Source organism: Marmota monax, unplaced genomic scaffold (genome assembly GCF_021218885.2).
Source record: "Marmota monax isolate L192 unplaced genomic scaffold, Marmota_monax_Labrador192_F-V1.1 WCK01_AAM20220418_F8-fsc00136, whole genome shotgun sequence".
Taxonomy (NCBI): Eukaryota; Metazoa; Chordata; class Mammalia; order Rodentia; family Sciuridae; genus Marmota; species Marmota monax.
Window position 1 is genome coordinate 4,425,654 of NW_026693905.1, and position 19,801 is coordinate 4,445,454.

Sequence of the window (19,801 nt, forward strand, 5' to 3'; positions counted from 1 at the left end):
GATTTTTGGTGATATCAGTGATTTACTTTTTAAACATTAACACTACATAAAATTTGGTACACATATTTTTGAACTGGCTTTAAATGAAGGATATTTATTACATAAGGTTAATAAAATAGAAAGTTGAAACCATGGAAAGGAGGAGGAAGGAGATACATCTCTCATATAAACCAGTTAGTATGTGATTTATTCCATTTTTGTAACCAAGTATTTATTACACTTTAAATAACATTTGTAGATAAACACAATGGCACAGTGTGAATACTTAAAATTGTAGAAATACAATTATTGAGTTTAGGAGAGTTGATAGTGTGACTATGGTTGAATATAAAATTTGATCTGTGTCTACTAGTACCAAAGGCATAAAGGAAAAATAAAAAAATAGGACAAATTCACTCTTCAACAGGTGAATTTCACTTTGCAAAATGGCTATTCTATTTATGCCTTCCTTTTGCTGAGAAAAATTCCAAGAGCTCTGGAGACAGTGGTCTCAGTGCAGGGAAGTGATCCTGGAATTCTTTACAACCAATAGGAAGCAATCTCTATGTACAACAGCAACTGCACATCTCTTTGTTGGCCTATAGTAACATAAGCTTCTGGAGACTGATAAGAGATCTTGGTAACTCTTCTAAAGGTTGGCATGCATAGAAGCCTTATTTGCTGCATATTAACATAAGACAAAAGGTTTACTATGACGAATGGCACAATAGCAGTTAAAAAGCATTTGATTGGACAATTCATTTTCAGAACGAGGTGGTTAAGCTGGCTTATTATATAGCAAAAGGTAAGAATTGTGGAGGGAGAGAAAGGGCTGGTTACAGAGGCAGGGGACTTTGTTTCAAACATATTGTAAAGTCGGGAGAGAGTTGATTGGCTCGAGGGAATCCATTGCCTGTATGGGAGAAAAGTCAAGAATCTTAGGCTGGTGGTTCAGGTGTTGTAATTACCACACATATGAGAAAAGAAACAGATGTGCCTTTCTCTTTAGCACTGGATTACGGGTTATGAAGATACTGTACGTGAAAAAACTAAAATAAAACAGGCAAAGTGCAATGGGTGAAGAGTTCAAACAATTCTCCAAGAAAACTGCAAATGCCTTACAAAGTCTGCATATGATATGCAAAATGTTCAACTTAACTTCAATATTCAACTAACTTTTTCAAAAGGGTGTGAATTAAAAAACCAATAACTATTTTTTGCCACTTGAGGTGTCAATTTAAAATCACACACATTACTTGGAATAGAAAAGATGTTTTTCTTAAGGAAAAATGTGTAAGGTAAAATGGCATAACATTTTTTGGGATATTTTGTTAGATGTATTGAAAGTCTTTAACATGTATATATAATTGCCATAAATTTGATGGGAATTTATTCAAGGAAAGATGATAGATTTGTACAAAGAGATGAGTTCTTCTATTTTTGCTATATTTTCCAAATCTTTTACATAATTCATAATTTGGAAAAGTAAGTAAAGCAGGCATATTTTGAGAATTGACTTTATCAATAGCCTCATATTCTTGGGTTTTGTGTGCGAATAGCTGTGTTCTTGACTTAGCTGTTAATGGGTCACATTATACACAGCTGGGATATGGAAGAGCAGCATAAGACCTGAGGTCTGAGTGATATGTGTGGTGATGATATTGATGACCAGCAAAATAAGAAGCAAAAGAGGAAGTGGGAGTCCCCAACTCTCTTCTTTTTCTTACTCTTGCAGGGTCAGTATTTTTAACTTCAGGTATTTCACATCTTATAGATTAAATTAGTATGTTTGCTGTATAATAGGAGCAAAGTGCTTCCATTGGTCAAGAAATCCATGCCTAATGCTTTTAATAATTTTATAGGGTGGCTGAAGCTTTTATAAAACAAAATCATGTTGATTGGAACATATGCAAATGACCACTACTAGGTGTTAGTTTCTTCTGTCCCAGAAATGAACAACTCTATGAATATTATTACATTCTCTTAATAAGAACAAAGGAGTTATCTCATACTTATAGCTTTTCTCTTTTACATGTACTCCAGGCAACTTGGAGATATGGGGACAAAATGCTTGATACTCACAGACTGATCTTCATTAATGGGGTCCTGGACACTCCCACTGCACTGAGGGACCCATGGAGGGTCAAACATTGGGACAGATGGCATTCCAAGCACTGGGGAGGGCAGGGTGAAGTTGATACTGGGAGGCGGGATCTGTTAGTTGATAACAGAAGAATGAGGTGAGAAAGATGAAATATGAGCCTGGAAGGAGTCTGAAGTATAATTAAGACACAATCCATTTTAATAGGTGTCAAGGACCTACGTGACTCCTCACAGAATAGGCAAGAAACAGAGAGAAGAGCTGTCTGCAAAGCTTTTTTGCTGGAGGACACACCATGAACCTCTCTGGGCCTCAGTTTACTCATCAATAAAATGAAAGAGTTTCAACTAAATGACATTTAGTTGTGTTAACTATCTTCCTTCAAAGGTAGACAGATGCATAGATAGATAAGATACACACACTTATTCTTTTAACAGCAAAATGCATAGAAGATTACAATCCACTTATATGTGCTTACCTCTGGGGATGTTAGTATGCTATTGAGGTTTTATAGAAACTTGATTCTCTATTTTACATTCTTCTATATTTCAATTTTTCTTTTAGCAACAAGAACTCATTCATGTGTGAGTTATGATTACTTATATAATTAGAAAAACAAAAGACAAGGTTTTCCTTCACTATGCATTGTAGCTCCGAACTTCTTGGATTTAAAAAAATCTTGGGTTAGTTTTACTGATCAAATTCTCATGTGGGAAGTATCTCTCACCTTAAAAATCTGCTGTGCTCCCTCCTCCATCCGGGGCCAGACCTGATAGCGAAACCTCCAGAGCGTGTGGAATTTGAGGACAGCATTCAGTCTCTGCACAGTCTCTGGGTGGTGGAACTCTGACATCAACATGTCAGACACAGCTTCAGGAACCTTCACAGCACACAGCAGAAACATGGCAGCTAGAGAGAGTTAATGATTCGTCAGCTATACATTTTTAAATTTTGCTTGATTTCTGGGGTTGGGAAGAAGTGGTAGCTGCTTAGATCTTCTGAAAATGACTCCTGAACTCAGAGCCAAGCCACCAGCACTGGCCAAAACCACTAGAAACCAAACATCACTCTGATTCACCTATAATCATCTAAAATCTGTTGCAAAAGCAGCAACAGCGTGACATTTCAGTAGAATAACTTATGCTAAGCAAGGCTTCCTTTGGCTCACATAGAAAAGAGAATGCCAGAGGAAGCCCATGAAAAAACAAATCACACATCAAAATACATTATTTATGAAGTGGCTAGAATCATCCCACGGTAACCCAAGAACATTACATAAAATCCAATGCAAACCACTTCTGTATCATCAGTTGTATTTTAAAAATACACATTGCAGATTCTATTAGAAACTTCTACCTTTCTTAGAGATAGAAGAGATGGAGAAGCAAAAAGATTTCATGGATCATAATACTTCCATTTTATTTTTTAATTTTGGGAAAAGTTAAATATCAATAAGAGAAAGGTCATGTGCTAATGAACAATGAGACTGATAAACACGCTAAAGCACAGATAAAGGGTCAGAGGCAATCATAAAAACATATTCTGGAATCTCTCTTGCTTTCTCCCCAGTGCCTCAAAACAGGATCAGACAGTCTTGGTAGAAGACCCAGAGCGGGGCCTTAGTCCTTTGTGATCTTGGGCAAGCCTTTTAGATTCTGTTAGCTTCCATTTCCTCACTGATAAACTGAATGATGATGACACCTGACTTCAAATTTGTTGTTAAAATAAATCAAAGAATGTATGAGAAAGTCCTTTGTAAAGTGAATTGTGTCGCACAGCTCTAAAGTACATTTCATCTTTCCATGACAATGTGGTAAAATGGGAAGGGCATCTACAATGTGCCATCAGATCTGAGTTGGATTTTCTGGCTAATTCTGTTGTGCAGATTGGATAAGTTCCTTCAACTCTCTGACTTGAGTTTTCTCATCTACAGAATAGCCTATCAGTAACAAGTAACAATATAGAACTATATTACACTATATGTGTAATATAGTTCTATAACAAATGTTAGTTATTGGGATCTTTGGTTTATTAATATCCTTTTTATTCCTAGCCTACCAGCTGCCTAAGTCTCCACTCTTTCTCCTTTTTTTTACTTCCCTTTAAAAATATACTCTACACTGCTTTAATTTTTAAACACCATGCTCTCTTTAAATCACTATAAGGCTCTAATCTCTTGACAACAGTAGTTTCCTTATAATGCTTACTGATTATCAGATCCATTGGTATTTTTTTACTGAATGTTTTTTACCCTTAACACCTTTGAAACAATCTACTTGAGACTTACTCTCTTTTATTTCCATGGCTTGAAATCATTAATTTTCTACTTTTCTGATCCCTTTTCCTGGGTCCCCATCTGCTGCCATTATTTCAGCTGTCACCTACATCAACTTGTTCCCAAGTTTATCTCTGGTTCCAGCTTTTCTCTTTTTTGGGGAGTAGGGGTTACTAGGGATTGAGCTCAGGGGCACTCAGCCACTGAGCCACATCGCCAGCCCTATTTTGTATTTTATTTAGAGACAGGGTCTCACTTTTGCTGAGGCTGGCTTTCAACATGCTATCCTCCTGCCTCAGCCTCCTGAGCTGCTGGGATTACAGGTGTGTGCCACAATGCCCAACTGGCTTTTCTCTGTACTTCTTCCAGGTCATGTCTCCCAACTCTATGTCACACACTCCCCTCACCTAAAAAAAAAAAGAAAGAAAGAAAAATCTCTATTTCTAAAACCAAACTATTCTGCTCATTGCCGCCACATTAAACTTGGTAATAATTCAGTCTTTTATGCACATTTTATTTTTGGCTCAGAGCCCATGAGTAATTTCTCATATAGCAATTTTAGAAAGTCCACAACCCTAACTCTGCCATCCAGGATCTGTCAATCTAAGTTCCACTCACCTCTCTAGTATTATGGATAGGTGGTCTCTCTGGAAAGCTACTCTAGGGGTCAAATCAGTCTCCAGTCTTTCCAAATAAGCCCAGTTTATTTCCACACCAACACCATTTTCCCTGCTTGGCTAACTTTTAGTCATTCTGAAAGCCTGGTCCACCTGCTTATATTTTCCCTTGGAGTCTCCATGACTGTCCTGATTTGGGAAAGAATGCCTTCTGTAGCTCTCCAAGAGAAGCAAAAACCTGAGATTTAATGTAAACAAATATATTTTCTGAAGATGTTTGTTATAGTGTAGTATAAAAGAACAAAAGGCTAGAATCAACCTAAAATTCTACACATAGGTCTTGATTAAACAAATTAAGTTGGGGTAAAACTATAAAATAATTTTAAAATGCTCTCCAAATATCAATGAAAAACTGCAAAGTGCAAAAGCTTTTATAATATCCTTGTAGGAAACAAAAACCTGCAATATATACACAACACACACACACAAACACACACACACACACACACACACACGTGCGCAAAATGTACCCTAGAGGAATTCCTGAAAAACTTAATTGTTGCCTCTGAAGAAAGGAACAAGTGGTCATGGGAAAGAGGATGATACTTTTAACTTCATAAATTTTTGTACTACTTGAATTTTTACCATGTGCATTTTGCAATCAACATAACTATGGATAAATAAAGGAATATGTATAAAAGGGGGGAAACGAAGAGCCTACATTTTGTATCTACCAGATGTTTTGGACAAGTCACTTAAATTTCATGAATTTATTTTGACATTGTAATTTGGACATAGAAAATTACTCTCATGAGATCTGATAAAGTTAATGATAGTGATGCACAGTAAATCTAGGAAATAACATAAAAAGAATTTTATCTTTTAGAAAATATAGTGAAAATGTAGGTTTGGGAGGGAAATTGTCTCTCCAATTTCTTAATACTGCTGGAGTTTGGATGGTGCATGTCTCCTAAAGACCTATGTGTTGCTCCCCAGGGTGGTGCTACTGGGAGGCAGAGGGTGAATTGGGGCCCAGTGAGAGGTCCTTTGGTCTTTGGGGGCATACTTTTGAAAAGGACTGTGAGATTCTGTCTTTTTCTCCCTTTTGCTTCATAGTTATGAGGTGAGCAGTTCTGCTCTGCTATGTGTTCCCCACCATTTACGTCTCGTACCACCATGGACTGGAACCTCTAAAATCATTAACCAAATAAAGCTTTTCTCTTCATAGATTGGTTATCTCAGGTATTTTGTTAATAGTTTTGGAAAGCTGACGAACACATATTCTGAGAGAGATCTACTGTTCTTGTGCAAATCACGTGGTGATTTTGGAAAAGAGCACTCAAAACCTGGGTCTTATTTCCTATAGCATACAACTATGTATACAGTTCTAGCAATTGCCACCAACCTAATCTAGAGGCAAAAATTAAATGAATTCTCCTCTCTCTTATTTTAACAGTATGGCAGTGGCTGCAGGAGTGGGGTCCCAGGTGGTCTTTCTTTACCTGCTGCCCCTGCCATGTGCTCATCCATGCTGAGCAGGAGCTCCCAGGCTGCTGGCTGGATATCACCATACATCTCCTCTGTCAGAATTGGAGCTGCCTTGATTAAAAGAGATAAAGGGGCAGGCGACAAGCTCATCACCTGGGAAAAGATGGAAATCATGTTTTAAAATCTTTTAGGACACTTACTACTGTCTTCTTCCTTATGAGTAACTTCCCCTCTCTGATTTCCTTAAATGACCTGAAAATTCTTTCTAAAAGGGCAGCATATCTAGTTGGCATGGTGTATGAGCTTTATACTTTTCAGTTGAAGAAAATTAGAAGGGTAAAAAAAACTCCCTCACTAATCTTGTAATGCTTTCATCACAAAATCAGCTTCACAACCACCCAAGAATAAATTGTAGAACACATACAACATCACAAGAAAAGACAAATACCAGCCAATGTATATTTGTCTTAAAAGTCCTGTTTGACTTCTAAAGACTTGCGTATTTCCTTCCTGTTGGTAGATTTCTGCTGAAAACCAGAAGCAAACAGTAACTTCTCAAGGAGTCCTTAGAAAGCTATTTTTCTAAGCCAGCGTGAGCTTCAATGGCATTTTCCTTTGAAGCAGTATACACTGTGGTTATAACCCCAGGTCCATCCACAAAACATATTTAATCCATTATTTCAGATAATATAGGCAGTAAATGTAGGTTCTGGAAAGGTCATAATTTTAAATACATTCCAGAAAAACATGAAAAATTTGTTTTTTTTTTTCCCTGCAGAAAGGTACAATTTAGAGTTTAGCTTACAATAGCAACATAATAGTGTTATGATTAGTAGGTAAATATAGTATTTTATTTAATTCATGCAATAATCTTTTGGGATGGGTCTAGTGTTATACTCCCCATTTTATAGATGAAGAGACTAAGACCAAGGAAAATTAAATAACCTGTGCAGAGTCCCAGAGCTACAGCAGCAGACACGGGATCCAGACTGTCTCATTCTGAAACCTATGGGTGTTGCCACCACACACTGATGAGAAATCAGCTCCACTGGAGTGGGCAGACTGGGGAAAGATGTGGCTCCAGCTAAACCCCTCTGCCCTTGTCTGTGAATCTGGATGCCTAGCAAGAAAGATTTTTTCCTAGCACACTTGGTGGCACTTTTCTCACCAGTTAAGGAGTCCTTTATGTCAGCATGGTGCCAACTTATATTGTGTTTCTCAAATGCTTGTAAATAGGCTGTCTGGAACTTCTTCCCTATTAATGCTCCATGGATTTTTTTGATCCAGGTGCCAGTACCTGAAGTCTGATGTATTTCAGCATCCCAGAATCCTTTTTTCCTTCCAGGTTGGCATCTGAAGCTCTCTTCTTCAGAGAAGGTGTCCTCAGGCATGACTTATCTGAGCACTGAAAAGAAGATGTGAAATGTAATGAAGGTGCTGTGATTTCTCAAACACCAACATTGCTTAATTTCCCCCCAATCCTTCAAACAATCACCTTCTAATGGAAGGTCTGGTTTAATGCTTTTTAGTGGGCCTATGTCTTATTAAATTTAGGAAAGAAGTTAATTTTGCAATGAAAAGGGAGCTTAGTACATTTTAGGAAACTGGAATCCAGACAGGTGGAGTAACTTGACCAAGTTATAAAGCTAATTATTAGCAGAATAAGGAAAGGAAAAATATCTTCTGATTTCCATTTCAGGGTTAATTATATTCCATCAGCTGGTTAAAAATACAAATCTTTTAAACTACTGAGTCAGATAAAATCCACTCTGTTCAACAGTTCCTTTATAGGTTGCAAGGTACAATTTGAAACATTTCAACTCATAAAAAAAGAAGGAAAATATTTCATAGAGAAGTGTTAGGACATTAAAGGTCAAAGAGAGGGGTTATCAAGTGTTATGGGTTGGATATGAGGTGTTCCCCCAAAGCTTCTGTGTTGTAAGAATATTTAGAGGTGAAATGATTGAATTACGGAAGCGGTAACCTAATCAGTCTATCCTAGTTTAAATGGAGTAACTGGGTGGGAACTGTAGGAAGGTGGGGCTTGGTTGTAGGAGGTAGATCACTGAGGGTGTGCCCTAGAAGAGTTCTTGAGGCCCCGTCCCCCTTTTTCTTTCTACCTCCTGGCCTTCATGAGTGGAGTAGCACCTCACCACAGTGCCATGATGTTCTGCCTCACCTTAGTCCCAGAGCAAAGGAGTGAGCCAACCATGGACTAAACAAACAAAAATAAACTTTTCCCTCTCTAAGTATTTTGCTCACATCAACGAAAAGCTAAGACATCAAGGAAGTACGAGCTTGTAGCAGCCATCATCTAGGTCTCAGTTGTATAGGTAAAATGGTTTCTTTTTTAAGTACTCATCTGCAGGAGGCAGCAGCTCTTCTTTCAAAATGTCCCCTCAACCTGGGTTCAGAAAAGCTCGACTCATCTGCATAAGGACAGATGAGACAATTGCTTCCTCTGACTCCATAACTGCCAACCAATGGAGTGAACTGAGCAGCTGGGGACAGGCCCTTGTTTATTTATCCTGAGTTCTGATTCCTCCTAGTTTTGCACTCCAGGCAGTGAAAAGAGGGAGTCCTTTTTCTTGTACAGACTAAAGCTCATTTGTTTTTCCAGTGCCATGTCAATGAAACACTTTCTCCCTCAATGCCAAGGGGAAAAAAAAAAAAAAACAGAACTTCGGAAGGATTTTTAAACAGAGCTTCATAGTGTTATAGATGGAGATATTTTGAAAGAAAAGGCAAATCTAAAAGTACGTGCATGTTCCAAGAAAGTCTTTTGAAACTCTGACATAAAGACCCAAGACAATGAATCTGCTATTTGGCTTAGTATGGAACCAACTTTTTAAATGGACCTACTTGGAAACAAGGGATCAGAGCTCTTGTGTTTTCTAAAGACAAAAAAACCATGGAAGTGCATACTTGGGAACACATATAACTTGGGGAGAGAAGCATTGCATTGCTGGTCCCCTTCCTCACCCCCCCCCCCACCCGTGAATCTAAAAGCCATATTCAGCATAAATAGCATGCTTATTTCACGTAACTTGAAAACTGTTCCAAAATCACACATAGCAATAGTTTTCCATATAAATAAATGTGTTTTGATATCCTTTAAAAAGAGGTAAGATATTTAAAAATCAGTATTTCCCTGTTTTAATTCTTTCTACTTTTAAAACAATACACCTACATTATAGAATATCTGGAAAAGGCAGAAAAACTATGAAGAAGCAAAAAAATCCCCCAAATTGTGAACTCAATGATAGTCATTATTTTATTCTTTGTTTTCCCCTCAATGCACCTTAGCAAAACTATGATGATGCTTTGAATGTAGCACAACAATTTTAAACAATTCACTTCACTATGATTTTATAAATATTTTCCAGGTAGTTATAATTATTTTAAAATATGATTTCTGTATTTTACAAATATTTTGACCTGTTGTCCTTTAGTTGGACATTTTGCCTTTTTCAGGGATACTTATGAAGAGTTCTCCTTGATTTTAACCAAATACTCAGCTTAGGGGAAAAAAGAAAAAGGATGAGCATTAGTCCCTATATGTTGGGAAATGCAGGGTTGTGTTTAATTCTGCCTACCAAGACAGAAGATATAAGTCCAGCACCTCATAGATCACATATTTAATGTCCTTTATTGGCTCTATTTCTCCTTCTGTTTCTGGTTTCATAAGAGTCAGCTAGATCCTTTCAAAAAAACTCCTTAATTATTTGAATAAGTTCAAATAGGTTTCTGCTTCTTGCAACAGAGTATTGGCTACAGAGGAATAATGCTTAGTTATTTTAAATAAAATATTCATTCACTTAATAATTCAAGATTATTTTTTATGTTAATCATATGTCAGGAATGGGGTCAACTTCTGGAGATAGGTTGGGGAGCAAATCATCATGAGGTTTGCACTCTTGGAGACTGTCTTTCTAAGGAGAGACCGAAAGCAAACAAGCAAGCAAATAAAAGGGCCATGATAAGTAAAAAAAGGAGATACATGCCATGAAGCATGGTTCACCCAGGAAATAACAAGGAATTTAAAATTCGGGAATGCTGAAATCAGCCTACTGGGCTCTCCTAGAAAGGCATTTCCCCAGATTTCTGGGAAAAGCACCATGCTAAATGAAGGGCAAACTCTGTGCTTCACATATGTTGGACATATGAGTTACGGATGTTATGTTGGGCAGTCATAAGGCCAAGAAATCAAGACACACAGCCTGGTCTCAGACTCACAACAGTGTTGTCTACAGCTTTTGAAAAACATTGTTTCTGCAAGACAGCAGTGGACCTCTTTCCATTTGCATTGGTTTTATAAAATTTACCCACATTCAGTCATTTCTATTTTTGGAAATGTATTACCATCCTTCTACCCTTCTTTTTGGTTGAAAGGAAAAACTGTTTTATCTACTCCTTTTTATCATCAGCAAGCACTAATTGAACCTTTATTTAGAACATAGGATTGGACAAGGTACAGATGGGAAACCATAGAATTCCTTGGTGAAGAAAATATATACATATAGCATGATAGTTTATATACATAAAAAATAACCTTCAAGTTTGGAAGTGCACTAAAATAAACTCACAGAACATACTGCGAGTCCCCAAGTGCTGGAATGTAGATTAGCAGATTGATCAGAGTGAGATGGGTTGCAAAATGTACCGGCTGTCACAAATACATTCTGCCATAAAAACCAATTAAAGAGCAAACAGGAATGAAGTACCAATTGCTCACAGTCAATTCTAATCAGACCGTTGCTTTTACTCTTGATTTATTGCCTTTTTCTGTTTTCATTTTGGATCTGGAAATGTGGCATTGTTCATTTGTGTGACAGATTCAGAAGAGGCAAATGGAAAACATCATGAGAGGAAAAAGATGCTTGAGCAGGAAGCGAACATTTTGGAAATAAAATGTTTGCCACAGAAGACTCAGAATATTCTTTCAGCTCTCTACCTAAATGACTAACTTCAGTGTGATGAGGATACATTTCTTTGGCTTAGATTTTCTAGCTGTAAGTCACAGAAGGTCCATAAGACTTTTCTGCTGCTTCATACCAGTGTCATGGGTGAGCAGAAGTGAAGGGCTCTCATGAGTTTTGCTAGACTATAATTTCACTCACTCATTCAATATTTATTGTTTCTCTGCTGTTAGTGAGTTCTTTGTTAGTGACACATAGGATATAAAAACTGTAAAACTTCCTCCGTTCTCAAAGAGTTTATAATTAAGTGACAGAGAGTGCTTGTTATTACTCATAGGGTGGAATACGAGCCTTCTCCTGGCCTACATGCTCTAGTTCCTATCTGCCTTACCATGTACTGCAGTCCTTTGTGTTTGCCTCTTCTCACTAGTTGGAAAATTCTGTGTTCAATTAACATTCATGCACCCTTCAGTTAAAGGTCACTTGTCACTTTATTGGAGAGGTTAGCCTCAATAAGCTGTTAGTGCAGTATGCCTGTCTATCGCATTGATGACTGTTGCAATTTTATATCAATCTGGGAGGCTTATTTGATTAATGTCTGTCTCTCAGACATTTGTCCCTTTTGCTCATTATTATACCAGCACAAAGTATGGGGCTTAGCATGGCCCACAGGTTCTTAAAAACTTAGTTGTGTAGATAAATGGAGAGATGGATGAATACATAGAGGAATGAATGAATGAACAAATGAAGAATAAGAATATAGCAAGTAAAATACCTTTATGATTTAGACGAAAAAAGAAGGAAGGAAAATAACATTTATTGTCCACCTGTAATATGCCCTGTGCTTAACACTAGAGGAATCAGAAAACGTTTCAGGGATGTGATGACATTTAAGTTGGGTCCTTAAGAACGTTTGGGTTTGACAATATATAGATTAGAGATGAAATTATAGTTTGAGCAAAGAAGTGGCAGCAAAAATTTCAGAGGGTGTATAGAGAACAATTAACATTAATTTAGGCTCATGTATTTTTGCAATTTCCAACATATATTGTTTCCTCTTAAAGCTAAGGGAGTTTGTATACGAAGAGAGAACTTACATAAATTAAAATAGATTTTCTTTAAATGTGATGTCGTTTGTGTTTGAAATATAGACTGTATATTAAAATACATGTATACATGTATACATGTATACATGCATACACCCAAACATATACATAATTTTTACTTTTATGCCATTATTTAGAAGTTCATACAGTTCATTGTAACTCACAGTTGGTCTTTTCTCCAATTTCATTCTCCCTATAATTTGTATAGTATGAATAACATGAGATATGGTCTAGTTAAAAAGCCCTGACTTTGACTGCAAATTAGTACACCATGCTTCATACCATGCTTCAGTCTAAATTGACCAAATTACCATATCTAGAACTCTAGCAATAACAGCTAACCATGGACCTAAAAGCAAGGGAATTAGAAAGAAAACAATTGATTTTTCTACCTGGTCCTACTTTGTTCATGTTGATATATGCTTAGTTGTGTAGATAAATGGAGAGATGGAAAGCAGTATGGAGATTCCTCAAAAAACCAGGAATGGAACCACCATATGACCTAGCTGTCTCATTCCCTGGTACTTATTTAAAAGAATTAAAATCAGAATACTATGGTGAAACACATAAACCTTTACAGCAATGCAACTCACAATAGTCAAGATATGGAACCAACCAGGTGCCCGTCATTAGATGAATGGATTAAGAAAATGTGGTATATACAGAATGGAGCTTTACTCAGCCATTAAGAAGAATGAAATTATGGCATTTGCTGGTAAACAAATGGAAGTGGAGACTATCATGCTAAGTAAAATAAGCCAGACTCAGAAAGTCAAGGGTCCAATGTTTTCTCTCATATGCGGAAACTAAAGCAAAATAAGGAGAAAAGCAAGAGTTGGGGGTTGGAAATCTTAAAAATAGAGGGAAGATCAGTAGAGCAGAAGGAGAGGGGGAGAGAAGGGGATGGAAAGGGGGAGGAAATGCAGAATAAATTCAACAAAATTACACTATGTGCATGTATAAATATTCCACAGGGAAATTCACTTTAATATATAGCTATAAAGCACCAATTAAAATATATAAATGAATGGAAGGAAGAGTAGAAAAAGAGGAATGGGGAGAAATGAGGGAAGGGAAAGGGGGCATTGGGGACTGAAATGGAGTAAATTAAATTCTGTGCATGTATAATTGTCAAAATGAACCCAACTATTATATGCAACTATAATGCACCAATAAAAGCAAAAAATTAAAAAAGTTCTGACTTTAGTATTCCATATTTCTAAGTTAAAGTTTAGCTGAATATTTTTTAGATATGAATTGTGGACAATCTCATCTTTCTGAGACTCAATTTTTTCACCTATAAAATGAAGAGAAAAATACCTCTTGCATAAAAGCACTTTGTCAATGATGTGTGTGTATGTAAAAAAAAATATATATATATATACATATATATATATATACTTCTTTTGCCCTCATATATATATTTAGAAAAAATATTAAATAAGCATGTCCCAGAAGCTAATACTGCATTCTTATGTGATACATACTATTTTTCTTTAGGATCTCTTGTACTAGCCAAAAGTTCTTCAGTGATCACGTATTGTTTTTATATTTTAAAAGTTATAATTTAAAAAATCCATTTGTGAATGCTAAAGCATTATAAATTGTACAGAACTCAACCACATTTTTGTTTTTATTATTTGTGATCTCTAGTTATTTGATGTATATATTATTGCCCAATTCCAGTCCAAACCTGGCTTGTGAATCCCTTAGTAGAAAGAGCCTTTGCTCCTACTTACATTTTTTTAAAAATATTTGGCCTAATAGTGTGCCAACAGCAGGTGCATAATGAATGCTTGTTGAAATGAATAGGTGTTATAGAAAAATCTCTTAGCAAAACCATTTGGGGAAAGCAGCTGCAGGGGCAGCCACAGCATTCAAGTTAAGCATCTTGGCTACCATGCCTGGTCAGGGCAGGTGGGCAACTCAAGGCTTTGCTGGCAGGAGCACAGCAGCCCTGGTTACTGTCTTCATCTTCTGCCAGCTCAGCTGCTCAGGGTTGTCAGGAGAGTGCAGCTGAATGCCTGGAAAATGTCATAGTTTCTTGAAGGAATTTCCTTTAGGCTGATCTGACCTAGATTATTCTGTTATTTTTCTGTGAACAGTTGGGCCATTTAGGGCTTATTTCATAATACATAATTGCATTAGCTTCCTATTGTGGCTGTAACAAATTACCACAAGCTTTGTGGCTTAAAACACAGATTTATTATCTTGCAGTTCTGGTTGTCAGAAGTCTGAATGGGAGTAGAAGGATAGCATTCCTTCTGGAGGCCCCAGGGATGCTCCATTTCCTTGTCTTTTCCAGCTTCTAGAGGTGCTGGTTTTCTTTGGCTCGTGGCCTGCATCATGCTGACCTCTGCTTCTTCCATCTCATCTCCTTCTCTGCCTCTGAATCCCTTAGGCTTTTCTTCACTTATAAGGCCTTACGATTACATTGAGCCCACCTACATAATGCAGGATAATTTCCCCTTGGTAAAATCCCTAATCATACCTGTGAAGTCTCTTTTCATATAGGGTGACATATTCACAGGTTCAAGGGAGTAGATGCAAACATCTTTGTGGGGGAAGCATTATTCTGCCTACCACAAAAACTTACTTATCACCACAACCATTGTCAATTCATATTTATTCACAAAAATTAGGCAAAACCTGGGGAAGAGTCCATGTTTTCTTGTGAACATGAAGACAAAGCATTTGTCTTGCACTTATTGTCTACCTTTGTGCAGAAGCACAGAGAACCGTAGGCTGGTTTGTACCACGGCAGTTTCCTGAAAATTTTTATTGCTAGGGAAGATTGTTAGGCTACAGTTTTCCCTGTCTTGTTATATTATCAGTAATGTGATCATTCACTCACCTCTTTCTGTTTCTTGCCCCGCAGAGCCACATTGCTGGTGTTGCTGCTCTCCCGCAGGGAGTCTACGCTGTCTCCATACAGCAGCTTAATGGCCCTGACTAGCCGGGCACAGGAGCGGCTGTGGTGCAGATAGCAGTGTGGATGACAGTAGTCCACATGCGTGCAGATGAAACTCTGTTGATTGCATAGCAAGATCATGACCTGGAACACAAACACCCCTGAGACTCAACCAGGCAACCAGGATAAGGACAAACTGAACGTCTATGTGTTGTGAAAAATGGCAAGTCAGAATGTCAACTTCTCATAATGGGTCTTGAAATTACAATGATTCAGTAATTCCCAGAGAGCAAAAGAGTTATGAGTCTTTGTCCATCTTGGCATTTGCACTTTCTTCATAAATGCTTGATAAAAGGATTTTTTTTTTGGAAACAAGAATTAACAGATGTTCAAAACTCAATTATTGTGAAGCGTATGGTTTCTAAACACTTTTAAATGGAAATTCTGAACTAAAAAAGACTCCACACATCACCCTGGTCCCCAGCTCTTATGTCATAGTAGGAACCAGCTGAAAGAGCACACACTGGTAAAAAGTTTAGTTCCAGAGGATCTGGCTGGCCCTTGATAGCTATGGGATGCTTTTAACTCCCACATCTGCATCTTCTACTCTGTCTGAAAACCTTGAACTAGATCTTGAACCCCACTCTAGAGCCTCATTTCTTCTCTCTTCTAAATGATTTCCCCCGCTCTGGCTATTAGGCCATTCTTCCTTTTACAACTTAATTTTGCTTAGATCCTTACATTTCCTAGAATTCCCCACAGAGATTCCAGAAGCAAACTCAGTTGATTTAAAGGATATGGCTATTTTAAGATCAGAAATGAAGGACCTAGAAGTTGTATTTATTTTTTTCAGTTCTGGAGATAGAACCTAAGGCCTTGGACATGTTAAGCACATGTTCTACCACTGAGCTATACCCTCAACTTTGAGTTTGTAACTTTTCATGTGTGTGTGTGAGTGTGTGTGTGTGTGTGTGTGTGTGTGTTGCTAGGGATCAAACCCAAGATCTTGCACCTGCTAGACAAGTGATCTACCACTGAGCTACATCCCTAACTTATGAGTTTGTAACTTTTTAAGCATCCTTGCTAAAAAGGCGGTAGCCTACCCAGAACCTTAAGGTTAGTCAAATGTACATAGAATAATCTTCTGAATATTTCTAATTTTCATGAAACTAGTCCCTGCCTAGTTTGTTAGGGACTGTGTGCCAAACTGAATGAAGAAAACAAATCAAGCTATATGGATAAGTCCAATCAAACCTGCCAAAGCAGGAGTACCACACATTTCCTTAGGAACAAGGGTCCTTGCTTATTCTGAAACAAAGAGAAGCAAAAACAATCAACTCCATATCCCTGTCAAACTCAGCTAACAATAGCCCATACCCTCCAAAATTTTCAACAAAAGTAGGGTTGTCTTTGAAGAACATCTTGCTCTATCAAGATTCTTTATTCTGGTATGAGGCAAGGCACACTTAAGAGCTATAAGGGCTCCCCTGTAACTCCTAAATCTGGTTGATCAAGAGAAACACCAAGAATGCTTAGTGAAAAAGCAAATAAAGCAAATAAACACACAAATGAACATGTTACTAGAATTTGCCTCAGGAAAATCTGATTTGGTAGTTCTGAAATTAGAGGTGATCTAGAAATCTAAAATTTAAAATTCTGCCCAGTGATATCACTTTGACAGATATATTTCTATAAAGATCTCCAGTGATCCACACCTTCTGGTATGTAGGCCTTTGTAAAGCCTTCTCTCACTGAGGAAGTGTTGGCCTAGTGTCTTGCTTTCAACCAGTAGAACACAGCAAAGGTGATAGGGCCCCTTTTCTGACCAGGTTGCATAAGACTGTGACTTCTCTCTTGTCAGCAGATATCTTTGATGAAGCAAGTTGCCATGTTATATGGGCCCACATAGTAAGGAAAAGAGGGTAGCCTCTCACCAACAGTTGACTGGATACTGAAGGATCCTGCCCAAAAGGTCTCAAGGAACTGTAATTTTGCTACATCATGTGAGTCTAGAAGCAAATTCTTTCTCAATCCAGTCATCAAATAACACCCCAGTCCTGGCCAATACTTTAAATGTAGGCATGTGAGAGATCTTGAAATGGAGACACAGCTAAGTTGGGCCAGGATTCCTGACCCACAGAAATGGTAAGATAATATGGACTGTTTTAAGCCACAAAGTTTGTGGTAATCTGTTATGCAGCAATAGAAAATGAGTATGTTCCCCTTCCACCAAAAGTAAGTAGCTTATAGTTCCTATTGAACAATAAGGCCACGTATAATTCTATATGTACACACATGCACATTAAGTATACACACACACACACACACACACACACACACACGGCTGAATGCATAAGATAGTGAAAGAGTTGGGACATAAAGGATATGATGTGGGGAGAAAGGACATTCACTGAATGAGAACAATGTGAACACATGCCACATTTCTCCTTGGGACATTTCCTACTTCTTAGTTATGCATAAGTGGCCAAGGAGGCTGGCAAAACTTTAAGCAATCACATATCACATGGCTGGGAGTAAAAAAAAAAAAGTCTAGAATTGTGAAAGGAGGGATAAATTGAGAGGCCAAGATCCTGTAGAGAAAGAAAGTACAAAGAAGTCAGATTGCTACTGAGTGACTATTTTCCCTTCTAGGCATTTGCTGATTGAATAGATAAGAATCACAGCAGAAATCACCTGAGAACTAGAGTGGCGATTTTGGCAATTTCATTGTAATGGGGAAATGATGACTGGGGTTCCTAACCCCAAAAGAATGAAGAGCCCCCACTGGGAACCTTGGAAGGCTTTAAACTAAAAAGTATGTGAGTGAGGTGATGATGGTGACCAGTGGCAGACCAGAAAACCAAGTCAAGTCAGCTTAGTCCCTGATTAGACTGAGACAATCTGCTTGCTTATTGTCTGCTAGAGGATAAGGAGAATCCTCTCTGGAGGGAGATAACATCATGTGGAGTATCCATAATTATTTTAAATTAATTAACTTTATATTTTAGAGAAATTTGGAGTTCACAGCAAAATTGAACAGAAAGTGCAGAGAGCTCCCATATATCTACTGTGCCTACACCTGTACAACCTCCCCCACTATCAACGACTTGCACCGGAGTAGAACACTTTCTACAAATAATTGAACCTACAGACATGCAAAGTCCATCATTTACATTAGGGTTTGCTCCGAGTGCCGTACACTCTATGGGTTTTGCCAAATGTATTATAATATGCATCCACCTCTGTGTCTCTACAATTTTTCATTTCCATGTCTAGCTAATAAAATGACTAGGCATATTAAGGAACAGAGCAAGAAGAGTAACAGTAGATTCATATGTTGGAATTATCATCCATAAACTTAAATATGTGTGGACAATTATGAATAAACCACATTGGAAATTTTTTAAAAAAATTAACTGCATGATAATGAAAACATGATATATCAAACCTTGTATGAAACAGCTAAAGTGCCTAAAGAACATTTGTATCCTTAAATTAATGAATTAGCAAAGTGGTTGCAAATTACAAACACAGGTCAAGAAGTTAAGGAAAGAAGAATAAACTCAAAGAAAGTGGAAGAAAGCAATAAAAGTAATATCAGGAATTAATAAAATAAGAAATCCAATATTTCCAAAGTGAGAAAACCAAAATCTGGTTCTTTGAAAAGACTAATAAAATTCAAAGACTAACAAAATCTTCTATCAAGACTGATCAGAAAAAGAGAGAAGACAACCTACCAGTATCAGAAATGTAAAGGTACAGTACCATATATGCTATAAAATTTCAAATGACCTAAAAATATATTATAAAAAACTATCTTTCCTGCTAACAAATGTCAATATTCAGTTAAGTGAAGAAAATATTTAGGTAAAAATATCAGTTTACCTGGACTGCTTGTGGAAGAAATAAAAAATCTAAGCTGTATTATATAAATTGAATCTATAATTTAAAAACTCTTCTACAAAGTAATTTTTTAGATCTAGAAGGCTTCCCCAATGATTTCTTCCAAATATTTAAAACAATAAATAGCACTGGCTTTACACCAACACTTCCAGAGTGCTTATGTATAGAAAACCACACAGAAAACTAAAGAACCTTATTAAAGGATATATATAAGAGGTCTTAAGCAAATATTAAGGGATATTTAAGAGGTCTTAAGCAAATGCAGGGACATACATTAATGGAGTGAGAGACTATTTTAGATATTGGAAAGTTCAATAACATAAGATTTCAATTCCTCAATCTTAATTGATTTATCTACTAAATGCAAGGCTGCTTTAGAAGTTTTTAAAATGGAAATTGATAAGGTAATTTTAAATGGAAACACCTAGCTAAGAATAGCCCACACCATTCTGAAGAAGACAAAGTTGGAGGACTATGTAAGTAATTGTATAAATGTTTGTAT

At 37.1% G+C, this 19,801-nt stretch overlaps 1 protein-coding gene across 5 annotated transcripts in view; it reads right to left on the bottom strand.

Moving 5' to 3' along the window:
• Window positions 1–19,801, bottom strand: part of Unc80 (unc-80 homolog, NALCN channel complex subunit) — a 187,185-nt gene that overhangs the window by 72,390 nt on the left and 94,994 nt on the right. For all 5 annotated transcript variants that reach the window (XM_046462898.2, XM_058585194.1, XM_046462896.2 and 2 more), the window contains 5 exons: window positions 15,340–15,540; window positions 7,758–7,865; window positions 6,475–6,613; window positions 2,808–2,989; window positions 2,062–2,193 (listed from right to left, as the gene is read on the bottom strand). In XM_046462898.2, coding sequence (XP_046318854.1) covers window positions 2,062–2,193; window positions 2,808–2,989; window positions 6,475–6,613; window positions 7,758–7,865; window positions 15,340–15,540 — 762 coding nt within the window. The remainder of the gene's footprint in view (window positions 1–2,061; window positions 2,194–2,807; window positions 2,990–6,474; window positions 6,614–7,757; window positions 7,866–15,339; window positions 15,541–19,801) is intronic.